The 25,841-nt window shown below is 38.8% G+C and overlaps 1 protein-coding gene across 11 annotated transcripts in view; it reads left to right on the top strand.

The window, feature by feature from the left end:
- Positions 1-25,841, top strand: part of MYT1L (myelin transcription factor 1 like) — a 384,470-nt gene that overhangs the window by 297,428 nt on the left and 61,201 nt on the right. For 9 of the 11 annotated variants that reach the window (XM_034766417.1, XM_034766420.1, XM_034766422.1 and 6 more), the window contains 5 exons: positions 1,722-1,969; positions 4,345-4,581; positions 6,528-6,649; positions 7,018-7,080; positions 7,570-7,638. In XM_034766417.1, coding sequence (XP_034622308.1) covers positions 1,722-1,969; positions 4,345-4,581; positions 6,528-6,649; positions 7,018-7,080; positions 7,570-7,638 — 739 coding nt within the window. The remainder of the gene's footprint in view (positions 1-1,721; positions 1,970-4,344; positions 4,582-6,527; positions 6,650-7,017; positions 7,081-7,569; positions 7,639-25,841) is intronic. The other 2 variants (XM_034766424.1, XM_034766423.1) reach the window with 1 other exon arrangement.

The following is a 25,841-nucleotide window of genomic DNA, read 5'->3' as shown; positions in this document are numbered from 1 at the left end:
TCTCCTCTTCTGCTTTTCCAGGCAGAATGTAGTCCATAAAGAGGCTGTGCTCAAGGGAGCAGATTATTGCATGTATGTCTGCCGCAACACACCTGAAGAGGTTGGCAAAAATTGAAACTATGAAGAAAGAGCTCTAACTAGTGTGTTGACCCTTTATCTAGGGCCTTTATATAGAATCTTCTGTCCAGCAATTACGCATATATTCTAAAGCACAATGACATGGAATTGCAACACTTTTATTATATTGTTCAGTATAATCTTTGCAGAATACAGAACTTGATCTGAAAGGGGAGAAATCACTATACCATGAATGCATGTACGTGTAACTGCTGACATTGACTTCTGGTGTTTGGGCTATATGAAAACGTAGCAGCACTCTGGGTTCAATAGAACAGGGATTCTCAAACCGGGGGTCGGGACCCCTCAGGGGCTCGTGGGGTTATTCCATGGGGGCTCGGGGGCTGTCAGCATTCACCCCACAGCCCGCTTTGCCTCTAGCATTTATAATGGTGTTAAATATATTAAAAAGTGTTTTTAATGTATAAGGGGGGTCGCACTCAGAGGCTTGCTATGTGAAAGGGTGCACCAGTACAAAAGTTTGAGACCCACTGCAATAGACCAACTGACATTTTTTTCTCAGTCATTTATTAAAAAAAAAAATTGAGCCATTTATTTTGGGCCAGGAGTGGGTTTGGGTTTTTAAAATTCCTTTGGCTATAAAATGTTAATATTCATTTTTTTAAAAAAGCCAACAATATTGTCATGTTCTGTTTAAAGAAGAGAGGACTGAATTGTGCAGGCTTAAGCCTGAAGTAGTGCTGTAGTTCTTTCTTGAGCATCCATTGAGCCCTACAGTGTGTGTCAGTCATTATACAGTTAAATACACCCTTGTATCCTAATTATCAGAGCTGCTGAGTGTACACAACTCCTGTTGTTTTCAACAGGAAGCTTTTGGTGCTCAGCACCTCTAAAAATCACACCTTTGAACTCATTGTTTTTCTGTTTATATTACATTTGCTTTAGCCTGTGAGGGCCCCTCATCCAGATTTGGACAATGCCTGCCCCTTCATTCTATGGCTACCCTCTTTTTTCCATGTACTCTTCCTCCTTTCCCTTCTAATGACCAAGCACAGTACTTGCCCTTATTGCAGAATGGAGGAACACTTTGGTCAGTCTGAGATTACCAAGGACATATGGTTAGCACTCTGGCCCAGAGATCAAGCACATTATCTTCCCAATGAGCTTGATCCCCACTAGCTCCAGGAAGTGGGATTCCTAAGGTCTATTGTGAATCTGGAGTTAGCCCAATTTGCTGGTGCAATATCACTAAAGTATCCTTAATAAAAGTGAATGACCCAAACAGTTCTCAATCCCCATACAAATAGGTAATCAGCTCTTACTATGGAATGAAAGCAGTGTTTTCCTGTGCCTTTGTTGGAATTTCATGCACAGTGTTTGTTTGCTAAATCTCGCCTGTTTGTCACTACGGTATATAGTCACATCCTCCGTATTTATTTTTAATGGTATGTTTAATACACACCCAATTACTTGTGTAAAGGACTCACACACAAAATCATAGAATACCTGCATCATTTCTGTTGCCTTTTTTTAATCAGTCACTGTTGCTCATTATAAAATTCACCCACAGTAGATTGTTTTTCTTGTCATTTATGTAATGTGCTAGTACTTTTGAGTCATCCTTGTCATATTTCTTCCCACAGCTAAACGTTATTGTAAGAATTCGAGCCCAACCAGCAGCACAACAAGCAGTTATGCCCCTAGCAGCAGCAGCAATATGAGTTGTGGTGGAGGCAGCAGTGCCAGCAGTACCTGCAGCAAGAGCAGCTTTGACTATACTCATGACATGGAGGCAGCACACATGGCTGCCACTGCTATTCTGAATCTCTCCACTCGCTGCAGGGAGATGCCTCAGAACCTCTCCACTAAACCTCAGGATCTCTGTGCCCGGGTAAAAATTAGCAATTATGTTTGTTGATGATGATACAAACCTCTTTACTGCACTAGATTTGTGCCCTGATAGGTTCAAGAGTAGCTTTAATGCCTCTTGCTTAATCTTTTTCTCAGAGTGAACAAAAATGTGGCAGCTCTGCTAAGGCAGCAAAATAAAAGATAAAGATGCAAATTACTCATCAGTAACTCTTGAAATCCAGATCAGTGCTTAGAGTTAAAATGGTGCTGATAAAATGTGTTGTTCTCTGTTTTAGTCCTTCTCTTACTGATGGGGTCTATAGTAACTATGGAAGCTATTTAGGTTGCTTAAGTGGTATTAATTGCACTATAGAATTTTTACTAACACTATCTGATTTATAATTGTAAGAAAGAGGATGGTTTAATACTGTAACTTCATGTATAAATCACACATGGGCCCTAAGGTTTTATGATCTAGTACAAAGAAAATTTGTAGTATTGTACACAATATTGTCTTATCTATCCAGAATATAATTGTTCTCAAATAGATGCATAATATGTTTGAAACAAACAAAAAATCCTCCACTGCAGATAACTTTTAAGTTGCATATCAGTAATAATGCAGTATCACCAATGCTCTATAAAGTGTTAGTAAATTCTCAATGTATTATTAAATGGCAACACTAAAACAAATAAAATAAAAAGATTTTGATGTTAACCTTTATAAACAGTAGCATTATTAAAATTCATCCAAATTGTAAAACTTTTATAAGAACCTTTTGATTTTGTTATAACCAGATTAAATCTTGACTCTGACATCTGAGGAGAAATGACTACCGGTATTTAAAATACACCAGCAACCAATAAAGTGCTACCTATAGGAGGCCACTAGATGGCTAAATAGACAGATGCAGTGCAGGGGGAACAGTTTTATTGTGCTTATAGAAGAGCTTTTGAGCTGGCAGACATGTTCTGCTCTTCTCCAGATAAACAAAGGGTTTTTTTTCCTGTTGTATAAAGCTTCTTGATCATACATAATGAGCTAACAATCTTACCAGTAGTTATTAGTAATGATCTTAATTTATATGAATTCAGTAAGGTTAGTAATTTTGTTTTCAAATGCTTCCTTTTATATTAATTGATTTAATCCTATAGATGAGGGAAATCTCTTTGTGGCATGCAAATAAATGTATTGTGCTCAGAACCAACAGGAATTGAAAAAGTTTGAGCAATAGCCTTAAAAATATATGGCAAAAAATGTAATAACAAATCTGGGAAGATAAATACATTATCAAGCCTAAATTAATATCAGGGCAATAATCAGGAATAAACTATGGCAAAAAGTGTTTGTGTAGAATAATACTGTATAATCTATCAAGGCAATAACCAAAGAAAGGGATTTTCATTAAGTGTCTTGCTGCTGTTCTGTTATTACCTCAAGAGGAAAGAGAGCTGCTAGACATCAGAGTAGACGGTAGAATTCACAGCAATTTTGAAATCTAATTTCTGGTGAAGTGTTTTACTCTTGAAAAATTAAGGATTGATTGGGTATTTTGCTTCCCTCCCTCCCATCTAAATGCCCTCCCACTCCCTGAGGAAAAGAAAGAAGAAGAGGAAGATGATTTGAAGTGAATAATTCTTGATCTATTTTCAAGCCAAAAACAAAAATCCCAAACCTACTCACCCTATACTTCACAGTTCCTCTGTCGCTGCAAGGAATGTCAGTACCAGCTGTGTTACCCAGGCCAGCTGATTATATAGATAGTCTTTGGAAAGTTAAGATATATTAAATCTTAACATCTGTGATGGAGGAACTGTGAGATTTGGATGCATTTTCTCATAATATGAAGGTAGCAAACACAGTGTAAACCTACTTGCTTTAGTAACCAAAGCTCTTTTTTTCTAATTCTTTACCTGTTAGTGTTAGAAGAGCAAAGTATTCTGCTTTTTTTGTTGCAACTTGCTATCTGGTTTTTATTGCTCTAATCATATAAGCAGGTGTTGGAAGGACTGGAAGTAGGCAGAATCATATAGATGTTAACTCTGTTAGTCTAACCTGCCAAAGAGTAAATCAGGGACATAAACACAGCAAAAACATACCTTTGGGGATTTCTCATTTCACTGTCAAATTTTACACCTGTGTTTTGGGAGGATGGTTGTGGTTAGTGGGAAGTCTCCCCCTTTCTACCAAATATCAGATTAGCCTTTTATGAAGATATGAGTGAATCTACTTTAACAGCATTAATGTTGTGTAACAGAATCATGCTACGTGTGGGAGGGGGCTTAATGCTTACAATCTATATAGGCATGATAAAGCCTTTTATCATTCTACTAAGCAATCAGATTAAAAAACACAGAGAGGTGACATTTTGATAGTTAAAAGCTGAATTAACACTATTTTTCTTATTTTGACAGAATCCTGATATGGAAGTAGATGAAAATGGAACCTTGGATCTAAGCATGAACAAACAGAGACAGCGAGATGGTTGCTGTACCATTTTGACACCACTGGAGCCAATGTCACCACAACGACAAGCTGTGATGAATAACCGGTGTTACCAACTGAATGAGAGTGACTGCTGGGACTTGCCAGTGGACTACACTAAAATGAAGCCCAGAAGAATAGATGAAGATGATTCCAAAGAAATTAATGTATGTCTTTTTCATCTAAGGGTTCTGATTGCAATCTGACTGTTTTAATTCATTAGATTTCTAAAATCTGAAAGGGAAGAGGAAACACCATGTGTAGGTAATAAACAAAAAATGGTTGGTTTCCTAACAAGAGGACACTCAGGTGGTTAATCTTTCAAAATATATCATGTTGGTACACATCTGATTGGTGACTAACTTCCATCCGACAACATTTGAACCATGAATGTGAATCATGTTTTCTAACAGCACTGTCTTGTTAACAAATATTTTCTTCTGTGAAGATGTTCTAATTTTCCAAATCTACCTTATTCCATCTGAGCAAGTTGACATAACTTTTTTCAATGTTGGTATCAAGTTTTTACCAGCTTTCCGAACAAGATACTCTTCTCAGATTAAGATTCGAAAGTGAAGGACTGATTATTTAAAAGTGTGTTTATACACACAGATCTACTTAAGAAGCACGAACAGAGTACAGTATAAGTTTTCCATTAATTTAGCTAACCAGGATTTTGTTGTCAAAAGGCCTGCTCCTACATTCCTTGTGCATTCAGGAAAGTAGGAGCACAACGCTTTGGGTGTGCAAGGGATACTCAATAGGGCCTTTATACCATTGTAATGAAATATTTTATTTCAAGAGTATTATGAAGAAATATGAGGTGTAATAGACTCTAAAAACCTATAAACAGAAAGAGGCAAATAAAGAAAACTTGCTCCATAGTGAATTTATTTTAAGTTTCAAAGCTTGTAACATGTAGCAAGTATTTTCAGTCACCACTCTGAAAGGATGGTCCTAACAGTTGTCAGACGGCTGCTTTGGGGTGGGGGGGCGAGTTGCTGGGAGGCTACTGTTTGTATTTGTCAGGTTTCAACTCTAGCTCACTAGCCTGTTTGCCATATTTATCCCATTGTAATCTAGACATGATTTTACAATCCCAGACTTTGTATAGCAATATCTTTTCTCTTACTATATCTACATTATAAGATTAGAATTCTTATCAAACTTGTGTAGCAATATCTCTCTCCAACTTATTTTAATTAAAATATAGGATGGCATGATTTAAAAAATGAATGTAGAGACATGAAATAAAGTGCTATTTGCTTTATATACATTGGGTGCAATACTAGCTCTGCTAAAATCAATGCGGGCTTTGCCATTGACTTGGTTGGGGCCAGGATTTCTCTCATTATCTAAGAAATGGGAGATATTAAATACAGTATAACACATTGACTGAAACAAGCAGAATCGTTCTTTAATTCTGTTGCTCACAGCACCATCTGCAGGAGTTTCTGCATCAGTGCTTTCTGCCATGTTTTTTTTCACTTCTGAAATTAATGCTTAAGTTTCAAATATAAAAAGGCTAAATCCATCAGTAAATTTAATTACAAAATTATATTTTGCCAGGCAGATCCATTCAGGTTTGCCCCAGATTGTGATACTACATGTGTGTTTAGCAATTGGCTGCTAACATCATTCCTGATTCATTTTTTGGGAGAATGCTTAACTATTTACAAATGGTTATTGAAGTTGGCATTTTGATGGATAAGATACTATATTTAGGCTTTGTTTTTCTGGGGCTGTGGTTTGTAAAAACTTGTGACTTTGGAAAAAGTATTGATTCTTGTGAAAGAGAATAGTAGTTGACTTTCAAAGGCAGCTGCTGATACCATTGGGAATAGACACTGTACAAGAGAAAATATCTGACTTTTGCATCTTTCTCCTCAAATTAAATAATCTAATTCTTTTTCACGTATTCTAACGTGTGCATTGAAATGTAAAGGTACTATATAAAGGTCTAGCAGGTGAGAAAAAAGGTAAAATAATTTCAACGTTTTTCTGATTGAGTGGGAGTAATGGAGGCGATATGTCTGATATATACGTGGCATTATTTTTTGTGTATATTGCAGCCTCACCTAAGTGGGACTAATACCAATATGTTTGCCTGCAGCCAGAAGACTTGGATCCTTTCCAAGAGGCACTTGAAGAACGAAGGTATCCTGGTGAAGTTACAATCCCAAGCCCTAAACCCAAATACCCTCAATGCAAAGAGAGCAAAAAGGATTTAATAACGTAAGCATAATGTGAGGTGAAATTATTTTTTCTCCTTTTAACCTTTTCTCTTTGTCTTTTTTAAACAAACAAGTACATATACGCCTTGCAGTATGAGCATGCGACATTTGCAGCATATAAATGTTTCCAACTGCCAGTTAAGTAAAGTGATAAGCTAACATGTATTTGCTTGTTCTTAATGATGCTATATTGTACTGAGACGCCATTTTCATTTAATGCTGTTCATTTTTCAGCTTTTTGATAGGATGCTTAAATCCCCTTGCAGTCATTGCAGCTAAACTGGAAACAATGAAACTTTTAAAAGTTTTTTTTTTATTTTTTTAAACATACTTACTATTTTGGCTGTTTTTGTTTTTGTTTGGTGGCAGATGTCCAACACCAGGGTGTGATGGGAGTGGTCATGTGACTGGTAATTACGCCTCACATAGAAGGTGTGACTTCATTTTTTTCATGGTGGATTCTGTCTTTTCAATTTATTGTTTTCAGCTTACCTCAACAATGCTGTCAAAGTAAAAATGTTGAACTATGTGTTAACCCTTTGAGTAGTATATGTTGATATTAAAAGCATGCTAATTTGTGTGTTGTATAAACGTCTTTTATTTTTAAATAGATTACTAAAATTTCCAAAGTTTTCTTAAGCTTTTTGAGTAGTTAACCCAGGGATCACAAATATTTTTGTTACATTTTACTACTTTGTAAAAACAAAAAAAGTTCATTTACATTATGTAGTACTGGAAGTAAAATTTATATCTAAATATATTCAGAGGGTTAACTATATTACAAAAGTCAATATTACAGCACTTGCCCCATCGCTTTTCTGCATTACAATTTTTAATTTTTATTTTTTATGTTGTGATTGTTTGGGAGAGTTTAGCTTTTAAGGAGGTTGACTTACTTGGATATCCTGCCATGTCTTACAGTCTGTCTGGCTGCCCCTTGGCTGACAAAAGCATTCGAAGTATGCTGGCCACAAGCTCACAAGAACTCAAGTAAGATATAAACAAAATCATTCTGTTTACATATTTATTTGCTCAGCAAGCGCATATAATTATGACAGACTCTAGATATGCTCTTTGGAAAAGTACTAGCTAATGTATAGGAACTGACCCATGCTTGGAATTTCCACTGAAATCAATAGGAGAACCATGCAGTGATTGGGCCTATAAATAAGTCTATTTCTTTGTTAATTTCTTTGTGCATAGAGTACACGTTAAGGATGGGCAACTTCAGAAATTTTGCAGTCCCAGTCTGGACAAGCATCCAAATTTTGGAATCCCTACTTAAAGTTTATCTAAGCTCTCTAAGTCTCTTGAAGTTATCAGTCTGAGCTGGAAATATCAAGAGAATAGATTGATGAGACTAGTCTGATTCCAAAATTGGCAAAGCGATTATCTGACTATTTCAGAACTTCAAGGAAGGTTTATTTCCAAAAAAAGAATTAAAGGTCCATGCTTACGTGTAAGGAGGAGGTAGGTGATTTTTTATGGAATCTGAACCAGTTCGCCTATCCCTAATTCATGTATTGTTCTCCCCAGGTTTGTATCCCTATTATCAGCCTAATGCATTGCCTCATTTAACTACCTTTTCTAGAGTTTTCTTTGCTATTCCTATGCATTTTTTCTTTCTACAAAGTAATGATTTCCTTTCAATACTTCAGAGTGAAAATTGTAAGCAATAGACATTAGTTTATTAAAGTATTATGTTGAATTATTCAATTAAAATATGAAGAAAATCCTGTAGTTTTGTCTATGCTGAAATAGGATCTTTTAATATTGGCAGCAATTAAACATATTTATATATGATTAGTTACTCTAGTCTGATTTTTTTTAATGAAAAATCTAGGTTATACAAATGCTCTTTGTGGTTGTAGTGAGAAGTCCTACCAAGAATTCTGTAACCTCCTTCAAAAATGTACATGTTCTGTTTTGGTCAAGCAATACTACAGGTCAAAACTTACTCTTCTCCTGCAGCCAGACCTTTGCCTAAAACTATGCACATGGAAAGGCTGCAGGATTGGATAATCATGTGGCATTCCTCAACATACCCCAAATACATAGTACAGAGGGACAGATATTTAAAAGTAGGGAGGCAAGGATGGGAAGGGACAGCATGAACAAATACTTGGTGATGATTCCTGACCATGCTGAGGAGGATTCCAAACATGATTGGGCAGGGGGCTACCTTTGCTCCCATGACTAGCATTTTCTTGAGATTTATATAGGCATTGTTGGGAGAACAGACCCTAAAGCCTAGGAAATGTTTCAGAAAGTCAGCTGCTAAGACAGATTGCTCTCTAGATTTGCCTAACCTAGTGAGTTCTCATAAGGGGTAAGAAACTCACTTTGCCTAATTTCAAATCCACTCCAAATTCACAGGTTTGAATGCTCAACTCAAACGTTTGGGATCCCATTCCACTTAAAGACTGTGGGATGTGTGGGGGCAGGGAGGAGCCATGCAGGGAAAAAGTCAAATGAAAGCAGAGAGTGAGAAATAGAGTAAAGTGAGGGCAGACTGATTCTTGGGGTCAGAACCACATGGTGGGTGTGCAGGAGGCTATCTGCAGCCATAGTGGTTGGAGGCATCATGCGTGCATAAGGCAAGCACAGACAGGATGACTGTTGGGGGAACAGGGACAGTGTGTTTACTAAAGGTTCTTGCTGCTGCTTTAGAAAAGGTGCAACATACAGAGACCCCACTTGTGTTTGTGTCGCATTAATTACAACACTACGAAGAAGCTCCTTCTTATATTCTATTACCTCTTCTTCCCTTCCAAGCATCCCAGTCTACTTGCCCAACAAGTTTTAGTCTCACCCTTCCAGTCCTCCAGTTCCCTCCACTCCTGGCTTTTTATCTGATCTGTCTCTCTTCCTGTCCTGGCCTCCAGTCATCCCCCACTCATGTTTCTTGTCCCAGTCTCCCTACCTGGGCTCCTTGTCAAATCTTTGTGTTTCCCCATCGCAGTGTCTTGTCCCAAGTTCTTTGCCCAGCCGATGCTTGTGTTCCCCCAACCTTGGCTCCTCATCAGATCTGTCTCCCCACTCACCTCCTTCTCCTTTGCATCCTCCTCTCCATGGCTCCCAGTCCAAGTCTCCACCCCTGGTTCCCAGTCCCAGTCTTTTTTGTCCAGCCAGCCACAGTTTCGTTCTTACCCCATCCCCTGCCAGTCTCCACTCCCAATCACACCCTCTTCATAATCTTCTTTTTCCAATCTACTCTCTAGTCTGGCTTCTGTCCCTTCTGCATTTGAATCAGGCAGCTACTTGGGCCTAGCAGGGAGAGGATATTGAGCATACAGGAGGGACAGTGTAGAAGCCTGAACCTGGGATGGCCTGCAGCAGCACAGAGGTGCAATTGAAGGGAAAATCCTACTCAGCCCTGGGCTACAGCATGTCCAGTATAGATGGAACCATCAGGGAATTTAGTTGCTAAGATCTATGAAGTCCCTACTGAGCATGTGCAAACTGCAATTTTGAAACTCTTATAATTGGCCACATTTGGACAGGTTTTCATAGGGATGCACAAGGCACTCCCTTGACAAACATCAAGTCTCTGCTCCAAAACATGGGTGCACTAGAACTTTTCAAAGTAAAAGGCACCAGAACATTTTTAGCATGGCCAAAACAATGTATTTTTCCTTAGCATCATACTTGGAAACAACTAAACTGCCTTCGCTGAAACATTCCAGAAAAGTTCAGCCTGTGGCAGACACCTAGCATAGAAAATTTCAGCCCAATGGGTTAAATTTTGGCAAAGATATAAGCGTCTGATGTGTTTGGCAACCTTAATAAAAGGCAGTTGCACGTGCCCCACCTGTAATTCATATAATGTGAAGGTGAAATTAATTTGACCAATGAATTTATCATTCACTTTTGATCTACCCTATTACCACTAATGCATCTTCTTTGGGCTAGTTCTAACATTCCTAACACCTGAACAGCATCAAACAGCTGCCATTTTTTAAAAAGCCAAATTGTCAGAGAAATGTTTACTTCTTCCCCCAAACCAGGGGGGGTCGGCAGCCTTCCAGACATGGGGTGCCAAGTCTTCATTTGTTCACTCCGATTTAAGATTTTGCGGGCCAGTCATACATGTTAACTTTTTTAGAAGGTCTCTTTCTAAAAGTCTATAATATATAACTAAACTATTGGTGTATGTAAAGTAAATAAGGTTTTTAAAATGTTTAAGAAGCTTCATTTAAAATTCAATTAAAATGCAGAGTCCCCCCAGACCGGTGGCCAGGACCCAGGCAGTGTGAGTGCCACTGAAAATCAGCTCGCGTGCCGCCTTCGGCACGCGTGCCATAGATTGCCTACCCCTGCCCCAAACTGTAGAATTTCCCTCAAAAAAATTATACCTGCCTGAGCCCCAGAATAGGTAATATTCAGTTGTGTGCCAACGATGGGTCAAAGGGTTGGTATCTCTCGTCCCTGTAGGGCTAATAGCTTGCGTACTATCCTATTGGAAAGGAGAGATTCCCAACTTGCTTTTAGCACTTGCTTCCTGCCCTGGAAAAGCCCAGAATAGCAGAATTTAATTATAGGACATTTTTATGTATAAAAAGATCTCTTTTAGATCATTTGAAAGATATAAAGAGAGAATTATTAAAACTAATGTTTTATATCATATTTAGCCTAGCTATCAAATTTTCAGAATTCCTCTCGCTCTAAGCCTGAAAAAGTGAACAGATCTTAACAAAGTTACTAAGTCTACTGAATGCAGAAAAATGCAGAAATAAAGTCCAATAAAATGTTTTAAATCTCTAAAGCATTTGTAAATTATTTTTCTCTAACACATGATACAGAATACATGACACTGTAGTGTGACATAAAGATTGTATTGCTGGATTGTACCATTTGGGATGGCCTGCATAACTCACTCATGGCTTTGCCATTCATGGGTAATCATAGAAGATGCGACAAATCTTAAACTCATTTGGATAAAACCTGGATATGGCATTCTACAATTATGTATTCTCTGTCTCTCTGTGTCTTTATATACCATTATAAAACACTCACACAAATATGTGTAAAGTAATTTCCAAACTGGAATTCTGTCAGGACTCCATGCCTAGCATACCTGTGCAAAAAGTGCTATGAGATATTTAATGAGCATTATTGGCTGTATATCTGCTCTGGAAGGCAAACTTCCAAATTCACCACCCTAGACACTACCCACACTTTTTGTCACACAAACTGTGTGTCATGAACAGTTAAGCATGTTTATTTGCTGTTCTCCACCTGTGTTTCAGTTTTTCTTTACCCACATCCCCTCAACAGACCAAACTATTCATAAAGGGTGAAATTCTACAAGCATTTCTATAACCCAGCACACTTTTGTGCTGGGATCTGCACTCGCTTTCAATATAAGAGTTTGGAGGAGTACAATAGAGTTGGGTAGTATAGATCCAGTATGTATGTTCAAAAGGGAGACAAATCATTGATTACCTAACTTGTATTGCAGCTTTTGCAGAACTGGTTGACATATTTGTATATATTGAACTCACTCCTCTCCCTTAGTCTTGCTCCTCCTCTTTCCCTCTCTTGCATGGGGAATAAACAACCCAGGAAGAACTAACACAACTTTTTTGTCTCTTGTCTGCCTAGGAGTGGACTCCCTGAGCTGGTCCACCTGTTCCTTCCTGGTTTCAGCACCTCTCTTAGTATCCTATTTACTTATGTATATACCCAACTGGCTTATAGACAGGTCACTGATTTTTAAATAACTGAAATATTCAAAGTAGTGCTGAGTCATATATAAATATATAAGATAATTGTTTTAAGACATAAGTAACATCAAAAGAGGTGAATATTGGAGACTTCGAGGAATTTTAAGGTCTTCAAATGGACAAAATAGTATAAGCATCCAAATCCTTTGATGGCTAAAGCAAAGTCTATTTTGATTAATTATTATGTTTATCTTAATGCATTTTGTTTCTCAGTGCTATAGTTTACAGCAGGGGTCGGCAACGGCCGGGCCAGTTTGCTTACCTGCTGCGTCGGCAGGTTCGGCCGATCACAGCTCCCACTGGCAGTCCCAGGCCAATGGGGGCGGTGGGAAGCCTCGGCCAGCACATCCCTCGCCCGCGCCACTTCCCACAGCCCCCCATTGGCCTGGGACGGCGAACCGCAGCCAGTGGGAGCTGCGATTGGCCGATCCTGCCGACGCGGCACATAAACAAACTGGCCCAGCCTGCCAGGGTGCTTACTCTGGTGAGCCGCGTGCCAGAGGTTGCCAACCCCTGGTCTACAGTAATTGGGGTCCTATAAATACCATAGATCAGCTTGATAGATAGGGTCTGGAACAACTGTGTTATGGCAGCTTTCTGAGGCATGAAGCCATATTTTCACTCCACGGTGAATAATAGAGTTGGCCAAACTCTTTCTTGACATCCACCCATTCCAGTTGCAGTGGCATACTGGAGAATTTCATGCTGATGGATGCCATGCAGTTTGTATGACTCTCCAGTCACACAAAGTCTGAGCATAAACATGTCTCTCTCAGCAATAGAAGTTGGTCCAATAAAAGATATTACCTCACCCATCTTGTCTCTCTAATATCCTGGACCAATAGGGATACAACAACACTGTGTACGTAAACATGAGCCACACGTGCATAGATCAGATACAGGTGAAGGAAATTACAGGGTTTGATCAATAATTTTCACTACTGAAGGAATTTCTTTGGCTCTTAGTTCCCAGTTACTGGCACCAGCAGAGAAGACTTCAGTATTTTTAAGTGTCTCTGAAGAAATTAACATCTGGCCTGAATCCAAGACTTTCCAGTATTAGGTTACAGGCTATAGTGTTGGTGAAACACAACTTCTTTCTTAAAAGACAAAGAGATGCTGGATTGAATAGTAAACCTCCCTATGGTGGGAGAACAATCAGCAGCCAAATAACAGTTACAGATACAAAGTTTAAGGTGTAGGGTAAAAAGTTCAGTCGTTAAATACAATTTTTAACCTTAACCTAGTTCAGGGATCTCAAACTTAAATCACCACAAGGGCCACATGAGGATTAGTACATTGGCCTGAGGGCTGCATCACTGACACCTTTTCATACAAACATACAAAAGCCTCCGCCCTGCCCCCAAATCCCTGCCCCAGCCCCACCTCTTCTCCGTCTCCTCCCCTGAGTAAGCTGCATCCCTGCTCCTCCCCCCTCTCTCCTGGAAAGTCCTAAGTGCCACCAAACAGCTGTTTGGCAGCAGGAAGCGCTGGGAGACAGGCAGGGGGTGGGGATAAGGTGCACTCAGGGGGGGCAGAGGCAGGGGTCAGAGAGTGAGGGGAGCTATGGCGGGCCACAGCGGCCTGCGTGTTTGAGACCCCCTGACCTAGTTTATTTCCTAGCAGTTACAGTGACTTAAGAACTGCAATCTCGTAGAATTATAAACATTTTTAAAAAGTGAAACAACATTCCCCAAAGTTTTAGAACTAACTTAAAAGAAAAACTTTACTTTAAAATCGATTAGTTGATTTAAAAATGCAATCATTTGAAAGGTGAATAAACCAGTCCAAGCCAAACCAGTCCTCTTTCTTTCTGTGCCCAATCAGCCAGGGCATCTGTGCAGCAGGGAGTTCAAGGAAATAACATACCCATTTCAGACAGGTGGATTCTGTCATTTAAAAAATAACAACACCTTTTATATGGCTTTGTGTAGCTTGGCCATGCTAAATAAGTCACCTATAAGACATATTACCAAATGTAACATTGTTTCTCTAAGGTCATTTCTCTGTCAAAGACTCGTGTGTTAGAGGAAATGTTAGTTTCATATGATTATATTAGATTAGCCTGATCTCTAAGATGCTTGGGGGTCAAATAAGTCCCCAGAAAACTGGATGCTTATCTGAACTTTCAATAGTCCTCCAATCCCCAAACACCCCTGTCACTAAGTAGATTTTCACTATGTGGAATTTTCACTATGTGGGGAGGAAGGCATTCTCATCATCCTCTCTGTGTTGAAGCCTCAGGGCTACTACTGTTTTCTCCACTCTGAAGGTTGAGGATACTGTGGTTTCCTTTCCCTCATTCTTATGTCCCTTTTTGCCCTAACTTCCATATTGTTGGATATCCAACCTCTACACCCCTCCAGCTTTCTTTCCATCTCCCTGGGGATCCCATTCCCCTTATCCCTTTCTCCCGCTTCCCATCTGTGTCTCCCTTCTGAGTGTCTCCCCCTAACTCCTGAGAGGGAAGGAGCCATTCTGCACCTCTCTGTATCTCACCCACCCCTGACAATTACTGTAGCCTTAGAGTGGGGGATTAGAAACTGCCGCTAGGCCAGTGAATATTCAGCTTCCCCAGTTGCTCTTTTAGCCCATGTGCTGCTTTCTAATCTCCAGCAGAGAGCATAGTTGCTGAGAAAGGGAGCAAGGGAATGTAAAAGTTGCTGATTGACACTGGCCTCTGGTTGATTCCCACAGTGGCCCCTATTGGCAGCAGGCAAAAATTATGCACAGTATATGTTTTTAACAGCTTAGGCAAAAATATATCCAGGAGCTATGGCCAGGACTGCAAATACCCAGGACACTCCAAGCCAAAATGGGGCAGCTGGCAAGCCAGCGGTAAATATGGTGCTTCTTATTGTTTTTAATTATTCATACTAATCAGAGGACATTTAGAAATCTCAGGCCAAATTCTCACTCCAAACTCCCAGTGACTTCAGTTACCCAGACCAGCTTGCTTTAGTGAGAGCTCAATGAGTAAGGATTGAGTGAAGGCAGCAGGATTTGGCATGGAACATGTAATTCCACAATAGTTAATACTTGGATCCTAGGCCCTTAATGGTGAAGTTTGAAGACATCAAAAATAGTTCATGGTTCCAACTCAGCAATAAAACAAAGATGTAAACATTACCAATATGTTTCTTTAAGCAATATATTCAGGGCCAGATTGTGATTGGGTTTTGCTGGGATTGGAGGGGAGCAGACAAAGAGCCTCCCCTCATCTTGGTTAATCCATGCAAGGGCCTGTCCCAGTTCTTTATGGGAGCGCAGGGACTTCTTTTTCAGTGTGGCCCTAGAGAAAGCCAGTGTTCAAAAGAGCTATAAACTAGTATCATCAGTTAGTAAAACACACCGATGGAGAACTCTAGGAGGGCATGGGGTTGATGACTTTGAACCCCCGCCAGATAAGTGGATTATTCTCTCTCTCGTTCTCTATATCTCTAAACCATGAGAGCTTTCTGATTACATGGCCACTTCTTGTTCTCAGAACAGTTCCTTCTGCAGTGGCAGGTCTGGAGACTGAAGTGGATCCACCCCTAGAACTTGTATTTGCCATTCCTGGTATTTTTCATTGCCACTGACTGAATCATGTGTTACCTCTGTCAGCACAGAAGCACCATCGCTAGCATTTTCTTGAAATAGATCATCAAAGTTTTCATTAATTTTTTTTTAGCATTCTTCTGTCCCTCCTGTAGGACTGACCCTCGGGGGGGGGGGGGGAAGTAGGGGGGGTTTATGACCTTGCTGCAGATGAGATAACGTTTACACTGGCAGGTTGCCAGCCACCTTTCTGTAAGGATTCTAACATTTTCTCTCACCTGCAGGGGTTACTGTTTGGCATTCTTGTTATAGCATTTCTTCTTCCCTACTTCCCTAGTGTGTATCTCTTCAGGTTTAATTGTTTTTGACTCAATAAGCTTGCCAGAAGTTGGCACTAAAGTTTTTGTCCTTCTGCCTACTGCGTATCTGAACTGGTGAACCTAATAAATAAATGTGGGGTGTATTGCAATACTCTAACAATGCTAACTATGGACCCCTTGAATCTGCCAGAGCTCTTTTTTAATCAAGTTCTTTGATGTTTGCACTTTTCTGTTCCTAAATTTGATTGTAAGGACTTGAACTGATGTTCAAAGAAAATTACCAAAATGAGGCATTTATAAATTGTTGGTCATTATCTGTTGTTAATTCATCTGGAATCCTATGGTGAAAAAATTACATTATTACATTGCTGCTCAATATATCGTATAAAAGGTTAATTAAAAAAAAAACCTGAGTAATATTCCGCCAATAAGAGGTAATCATTTCCATTTCATTCAAACACATCTGTGCCAACCTTGGGCCAACTGCAGCAGGAATCTCATGTGGTTTCAGTGGGTTTTTTGCATTCTGTTTCCTGTATTTATTGCAGATTTCCACTTGGATACCTTATCTTTGATGGCAGCATGCATGCCTGGCCAGAACAGAACATCTTGGGCTCTGTTCCTGCACTTCTCAATACTCAAATGGGCACTGTAGGTTATACCTAGCATTTCCAACCTCATGTTGTGTGGTGCTATGACAATGTCCTTTGTTCAGAATCCCATCATATGCAGCAATTTCATCTCTATAGTCACAATACTTTTTTTTACTTGGAGGTGCCTGGGCTTTTCCTGTTAGCCATCATCTAGAATAACTTGCTCAAGCTCTTGAAAGGTTGGATCATTTCATGTTTCTTGCTTGAGTTTGTCTAATTTTGTATCAGAAATGGGTAATACATGAGTCATATTTGCATAAAACCCCTCTTCCTTGTTTTCACGGTTTAAAAGCAGTTTTAAGAGCATGCCTTCTATGAGAAGCTCTTTACCAGGCATCTGCATTTCACTTGCATTTCTAATGCTGCAAGGTACTGCTCATAGGCACAGGGTCTGCCTGCATGAAGTACCTTTGCAATTTCTCTATAATTTTCTGAAATCTGGACCGTGCTTTGTAAGATGGTCCCCTGTAATATCCCAACAGTTTATGGTCTGTTTCTACATTGACTAATTTTTGCCTATAACAATATTCATAAAATCATTCACAACCAAAACCTATTGCCAGCATTTCTTTTTCTCACTGGACATAGTTCTGTTGTATTTTAATCAGTGCTTTAGAAGCATATGTCACTTAGACGTCATCTGGCATAAGCACAGCCTTATTTCCTGTGAGCTTGCATTGATTTAGGGCAGTATTTTGAAAAGTCGCTGGATGACTTAAGAACCTATATCCCATTTTCAAAAGTAATGTAGGCATTTCGGAATCTCAGTCTCATTGACCATCAGTGGTAGTTAGGCTCTTAAGTGCATAAGTCACTTTTGAAAATGGGACTTAGGGCTCGTCTACACTGTTCATTAGTCTGCACCAGAGGGGTGTAAATTCTAGTACCCACTAGCGTATTGTGCATTAACTGGTCTGTGTGGACCCTGCTGGCATCGTGGCATGCACTAAAAGTTCCCTAGCGCGTGTTAATGTGTGAAAGGGAATTACAATAATGTGCACTAGGGAACTTTCAGTGTGTGCCACCAGGTGCCACATTGGCTAGTTAGTGCACAATACACGCTAGAATTTACACCCCTCTGGTGTAGACTCATGCACCGTGTAGACAAGCCCTTAGGCTTTTAAACCATTTAGGTACTTCTGAAAATTTTCCCTTTAGTTCTTAGGCTCTTTATTAATCTCAAAATATTTCAGCACTGATGCTTCTGTAATAATTTATTTCAATTTCCAAAACCTTTTCTCCTGTCAGTCATCCCAGTGCTATTCTGAACTGTCCCCAAGCAGCATTCTGAAGGGAGCAATTAATTGTGACAAATTAGTGATGAATTTGCTTAGATATGTTAACATGCCCATGAATCTCTCTAAGGCCTCCTTGTCTCGGAGTCTTTCCATTTGTACAATTGCCTCCACCTTCCTTGGGTTTGTCGCTGAGTATGTGCCCTACATAATTTGTTCATGTTCAATTCAAGAGTCTTTTCTTTGGCACAATGTAGTCTCTCATTGTTTTGTTGATCATTTTTGCCTCAGATCAGCAGATCATAAACAATTGCTTCCATCCCATTCAGATCCTCAAAGATCTGGGACGTGATGCTGTGGTATATCCCAAGTGCTGAGGCAACCCCAAAGGGAAGTTGCTTAAGCATGTATTTACCAAAAAAGGAGTTGCAGAGTTTTGCACTTTCTATGTTGTGTCAGACCTCCCAAAACTCTTAGGTTGCACTCCTAAAACCACTGTTGCATTTTGAAGTCTAGACACGCTCATTCAGATCCACAGGTGGTGTAAGTTAGCATAGCTCCATTGACTTCAATGGACTGTCACTGCTGAGGATTTAGCCATTTGTCCTCAGCTGTTCTTGTGGGTTAGCATTAATGTTCGGTTGCCCTACTTAAACCATTTTGAACTACACAAATCCTTAACCTGTTTGATTTTATTATGGAGACCATACTATTAATTCAGTTTATGGAGACCATACTATTAATTCAGTTGGTTTCTGTTTTTGCATAATCTAATTTTGCCATCTGGTCAAGTTCACCTTTTTTATTTCATATCTCATTACTAATGAGACTTTATATGGTGCATATATTTTTGTGTTACAATGATATCTATATCAATGTGTTGTTTTATATCCTTAATATATATTCCAGTCCTTTAATCATCTTATCGTATTATTTAAAAGTATTTTTAGTATCCTGTTCAGTGGAACTTACACACATATTTGCACACTACTCTCCAGTCCTAAACCACATGGAACTTTTTCAAAATCTGCTGAATTATTTTATTTCTTCTACAGACATGCCAGTGTGGCTTTGCCACATGGGCTCATTTTTTGCCCACTCTCTGAGACAAGGTTTGTTGTTTTATTTGACCATTGGCCATCATTAATCTTTTTGTATACACTGACTCTGCTTACTTTGCACTTTGCTCCAGTACTGATTTTCAGATTAATTTTTATTCATTTATTTTCAACATGTCAAACCAATGCTTTGCATAAACATGCTTTGTAAATTATTGAGATTCAATAAAGAGTGTTGGTTCATCATCATATTGTAGCTTTTTCATCCAGCTGTTTGTTCATGAATGCATTTTGTTTTATTATTTCTTTTCAACTTGTGCTGCGAGCAACACACTTTTGCAAAATGGTTACAACTGACTATGCCCTAACCAAAGTCCCATGAATTCTGCAGTAAGCTAGATATAAATTCACTGACAAGATGTGTGGATTCTGTGGCACTCCAATGCAGTGCACTGGAAGTTCTGCAATGTAATAATTTAAATTTAAATACTGAACATTTATTTTTAGTTAAGCCATGAAAATAAATGTCAGGACGGTAACCATTTTGTTATTTTGCTATTCAGTTTATTTTATTGTGTCTCTCATTATCACATCTCAAGTGCTATAGAGTTTTCAACTGACGGCATGTAATTGCATCATAGAAAATATCAGTGGAAGCCGTGGTTTGGCAGCTGTGTAGCAGAGATTTGGAAATTTGTGAACCTGGAGAGGAAACAGAGGCTATGTGGGATTTGGGGCATATTATTATTATTATTATTACTATTATTATTATTTATTTGTTCTTTGTATTGCAGAAATACCTTGAAGCCCCAATTATGGGCCAGGACCCCATTGTGCTAGGTGCTGTACAAACACAGAGCAAAAAGACAGTCCCTCCCCCAAAGAACTTATAATCTAAGTAATTTATATTTAAGTATATTATATATAAGTATATTAGCTACATGTTTCTGTTAAAATGATTAGCAGTGAAATAGTCAATATTATGGACATTTAAATGTCATCTTTGGGTTTCAGAGTTAATACCACATTTTGATGACTGAGAGGAGTTCATACTCCATAGAGCTATTATTTCAAGCTGTCTGCAGACTAAGGAACACATTGCTATATCCATTTACAATTAGTGCATGATTTCAAGGTTATCTTTACCACCATTGGGGCTAGAAACTTTTTTTTTTTTTCTCAAAAATAAAATAATAGATTCTGAAGCACTTTTCTGCAACAGGAAATGGGAAAGGCGTGAATTCTGCATCACATTCTGTGGCTTCCTTGGTCATACCTGCCTTATAGATAAATAGTGAACTTGATTCCCAAGGCCAGTCAATCTGATACTTTTCTTGAGCACTTAATTCACACAGCAATCTTTTTTTAAAAAGAGAATAAATGTTTGAAAATCACAACTCATTCAGTTTACTTGCCAAGCCATGAGTTTAGGGATCTGTTTTTCTCCTGTATAAGGTGATGACATCTAAAACATATAATACAGTGAAGTGTCAAGAGCAGTCTGAATGCAGAATTCAGGACTTGTTAAGTAAATGAGAAATAACAGATTTTCAAGACATTATGCTGTAAACCTAAATTTTTAATGTAAATTTGCACACCTATTCTGAGGGACTTAGACCTAATTAATTTTTTACAAACATTTTGAAATTCAGTCTTAAATACCTGGGACATTCATTAAGAGGAATTAAATCCCACCCAAAACATGCCATCTTAATTATTAAACATTCTGTGAATGAAATGCCAGTTCCAGTTAAATTTGGTTTCACCAGCTTTTAATCTTAAATTGCAAATTCAGAGTTTGGTAGACAGTGAACCGATTTTTTGTTGTTGTTTTTGGCAAAAAGAGTTAATCTGAATATAAATCATGGGTTTCTCCTAAAGGCAAACTGCAGGGACCTTGGCTGGTAGTGATTCACTTTCTTCTGATGTATTAATCAAGGATCAGATGTCAGGAAAGTGTAGGTATATTCCATATGAGCATTTACCTGCATATTGCCACTAGCCTTGTTCTTGAATAATTTCGTATATGTTTCTGTGTGAAAGGTTTCAGGGGATCGCAATATAGATCAGTTTTATTTTTGTTTATTTCATTTTTTTTTAATCTCTACAGGTCCAGTCCTGCTAACTCTCATTCACAAAAGAAGGCCTTCAATGATGCTAAGACCTAATCAGAGACCTGATCCAAAGTCCATTACAAATCAATGAAAAAGCTCCCATTGACATCAGTAGACTGGATTTGGCCCCATATGAGTAAGGGTTTGGGGATCAGGTTCTATTGCTGTGAGTGCCTAGATCTCCCTGAGCAACAATATTTTAATGGAAAGAAAACAATATCATAGGGCCAAAGTCTGTTCTCTCAGCTCATGCTAGTTGAGTCTACAAGTCCAAAAGCAAAATTTGCAGATGTATTCTTTCCAAAAGCAGTTTCAGATGGTGTCTTTTGTTCATGAAAGAATGCTGTCATAGACAAGAGCTGGCTGAACAATTAGCTTTTTTAGAAATAGTGTATAATTTTTATAAGTTACTAGTTGGTGAAATACACGTAGTTAGAGAAATAACTTTTGTCTGACTTCCATTTAATGCTGTGGACCTTTGAGTCTGAGATCTGAATAACAGTTAATACATATAAAACAATAGTAAATCTAGATCATATCTATATAAAATGAATTGCTAATTTAACTTTGCTGGGCCTGAGTCTGATCCCATTTGCACCAATTTTACAACAGTGTAACTCCGCTGACTTCAGTGGAATTACTTTTGATTTACACAAGAAGAGCATCAGGCCCATTATCTCAAATGTCTGTTAAAATTCCCATGAATGTTAATGTACCACAAACGTAGCAAATTAATCTTAAATCTCCATCTCTAAATGTATAATTTAGAATGATTTTAAAGCCATCGTATACTAACTTTAAGCTTGAAAGCTTTTGTTTTATGACAGTGACATTGATATCATTACTGTTTTTAAGAACCTTTTTTTTTTTCATTTATGTACATCAATGACTATATTTTTAATAGTGGAGTAAAGTGGATATTGTGAATAACTTATTAAGCCCAAAGTTCTCTCTTTCTGGCAGCAACTTGTATTCATAAATTGACCTTACAGTCACTTTCTGTGTCACCACTTTCTAAGATTTGCCACTTCTTATGGGTTCGAATGTGCCATGGCAGCATAACCCACAGTAATGGGAGGTGTGAAACTATAACACCTACAGGAGGCATTATTGTTGGATGCAGTTTACTACTCCATGAACAGCCAGACTGTACCTTCTCAAACACCCCTTTGAGATGCTGTGATTCCCTTGGGGTTAAGGGATGAGGGCAAGGACTGGAATTCTGCCTGGCCATCATTCAGGCTGCACAAGGGAATCAGGAAGCTAATAAATGCTCCTTTCCTCACCACATACTGTGCATCCTGTGTGAGGCTCTCACGCTTTCAGTGGTGAAACAGCAATATATGTTATGTGGATATGCATTTGTATTTAAACCAATCTCTTTCAGCTGGGCTCATTCTTTTACGTTATCCCATATGCTAATGATTGAATTAACTGGCAGGAATGTTTGCTGAGATGGTGAATTTTGAGAGAATATTTTCAGAATATGAATTTTGAATTGCAAATATTCACCCCAGAAACAGGATACTAAGGTTATTCCAATCCAATCTGGAAAGAGAAAAATACTGTGCAATGTTTGTGTCTGATCAAAACTAACCCACTCAGCTTAAATTTAGAATATAGAATATTTGTTCATAAGCAGTTTGTTACAATCACAGAAAATCAAGAAATGATTTTGAAAAAGAAACTTTGGGATATCAAAAAACACATTGGTATTTTGCAAACAATAAATAAGGCTGAACTAATTAAATAAAGTATTATCAATTGTTAGCCCAATTCTACTCATATTGGTATTGACAAGAGGGAACCAATTCAATGCTTAGATACCATGGTGACTGGTGTCTTTGAAAACAAATTCTTAATTTGTATCTGAAATATTTTTCTTGCAGTGGCTCTTGTTACAGATTCTCTTTCTCATGGCTGCTTTTCTATTTTTGCTCTGGGCCCGAAGGTGTATTAGAGTGTGGGATCTTTCTCGTTCTGTCCACTTTCTCAGAAGAGTATGAGCAAAGTGTTTGTAACACAAAGAGCTAGACCAATAGCACATGCAGTTTCATAGTCCCATTGTTCTGCATAACCGTTTATCCCTGTGTATAACCTTTGGCCTTCCTACTGCTCTACATAGCTGTTTCTGCAACCGATTCCTGCTGCTATTAAAATGTGGAATTAAAGTGGTGCAGTCTTAGTTGAGCCCTGCAAAATGTTCTGCACACAAAGGAAAGCTTTATCTTTTCATCTTATTTGCAAAAAAGCAAAAGTTCTGACTCTTTTACGAGGAGGGGTTTTGTCTCTATTTACTTCAAAGAAAAAAGCAGTCGGTACTGAAAAAGCAAAGAGAACAAGGTGAAGAAGAGGCATTGGAGAGCATTATACAACACATTGTCAGAGTGCTATTCACAGTCAATGACACCTAACAATGCTCCTGTGAGCCTGCTATTATTACTGAAAAAAGAACAGGAGTACTTGTGGCACCTTAGAGACTAACAAATTTATTTCAGCATAAGCTTGAAGTGAGCTGCAGCCCACGAAATCTTATGCTGAAATAAATGTGTTAGTCTCTAAAATGCCACAAGTACTCCTGTTCTTTTTGTGGATACAGACTAACACGCTGCTACTTTGTAACCTATTATTACTGAGACACTTTGGCTTAATCCAGCCCTTGCGTAAATGGATCCAACTCCTTTTACTTCATGGGGAGTTGTGTGGGCACTTGGTACCTCTGCAAATTAGGTTAAATATTTTCAAGAATATCCATTACTGTGCATTTTTGGATGTCCAACTTGAGCCAAGTAGGTCCTCTTGAAGTAAATAAGAGATATGGGGCTTAATCTCTCTGAAAATCAGACCCTAGGTGTCTTAAATCACCCACACCAAAACTTATTGAGTGTTTTTGAAAATTTGGCCAAGAACTAGTATAATGCTGCACAATGAATCAGAAACAGAGCGGGATTTAGAGCTGAGATCTCCTTTGCCCGCAGCCCTATTTTTCACTAGAACACTGCCTTGCAATGTGGTATAATTCACACTTGACATTTTAATTCAGCTTTTTTCATCAGGGCAAGGCCTACAAAGCCTCCCTCATTTGCATCTCCAGCCATACATGCAGGTCTAGGGGAAAGCTATTTGTTTTCGTAAAGTCAGAACGCGCCATTTTTCACCCTTCTACTACTGACTCTTAACCCCTGAAATAGAGAGCACCACCTCTGCTTTTGCTGTCTGGGGAAGCCAGACTCTCAAGGCTCTTCTTAGCCTACATCCTCCACATGCCAACCTGCCCCTGTCACCAGATGACAAATCCTTTCAATGATTCAATGAAGGGATATATATATATATACAATATATCCAGTGGAAGATTTAGAATCTGTTCAATATTATAACTCTGGGGCATAGTGGCACCTCTCAAGGTTGCTATCAGGCAGTATGGAGATTCTGTATGTAGGAGATAGCATATCATTATTTTATTTTACTTCCCCAAGGAGTAGTTTTAAGATGTTGTCAGGCTGATGAGTATTTTTAATACCAGACCAGTGTTAAATACCCAACTTTACCTTATTAAATGTAGATTGAAGGTCAAAGTAGTTCACACTTTTAGTAACTCTGCTGAAATAGGGGCTAAGATACAAGTTCCTGTTAACGGAATGAAGACTATTCCGGCCAGCTACATTTTTGTCGTATGGGTCACATTTTCTTGGCAGACTTTTAGGTTCTCCTGATGTTAATGACGAAACTTCCAATGTGACTCAATGATATTCACAATACCATTCCTTTGTGGCTTAGCTGCTAGATTGATAAGCCTTTCCTTGGAGCCGGAGCACTTCTAGTTTGCACTTCATTTAAAAAAGAGTCAGAAATATCCCAGCCTGACTCTCAGACCCAATCTTGCAAATTAACATTAGATGAAGTACTCTTGAAGAGACACTAGGCCACTTTATTAATGTAGGTCTTTCCTCTTCATGCCCTGCCCCCATCTGACCCAGTGGCCACAGTCCTTGTATTCACATAGTACTCCATATGATTTTAAAGGCGTTCTTGGATCTGCTAGTGGAATGACTCTTTCTTTTCAAATTAAAAAGAGAAACACAGACTAGCTCAGGCATGCCAAGCCTCCATACGCTCTTTCTGTTCCCCAGTTCTCTCCTCCAGAAGAAGAAAATGTTAATGGATTGACAGCATTGATCACACCAAAGATGAAATATAAGTTGTTAAATAAATGTGTTACTTCTGCCTTGGGGTTGCAGATGTCAGGGCCCCAATTCTACAAGCTGCTGAGCACTTCCTGGGAGGCGCTGACCCATGAATTCAGTGAGAGTGGAAGGTACACAGCACCGCCCAGAAAGCTCTTAGCAAGGCCCTTACTTCTGTGAGCTCCAGAGCCCTTTGTATTTGTTTCAGCCTTAAAGAACAAAGGAGCAAAACAATTGGGAAACTGACCATAGCAGTGTCAGCAGCACACTTAGAAATAGCACATCAAGAGGTATGCTGCTGCTAGTTGATCGTTTCAAGGGTGTGTAAGGCCAGGAGCAGACTACAGAATCCCCTCCCCAGTC

The sequence above is a fragment of the Trachemys scripta genome, chromosome 3 (genome assembly GCF_013100865.1).
Source record: "Trachemys scripta elegans isolate TJP31775 chromosome 3, CAS_Tse_1.0, whole genome shotgun sequence".
NCBI lineage: Eukaryota > Metazoa > Chordata > Testudines > Emydidae > Trachemys > Trachemys scripta.
This window is presented reverse-complemented; position numbering and strand designations above follow the sequence as displayed.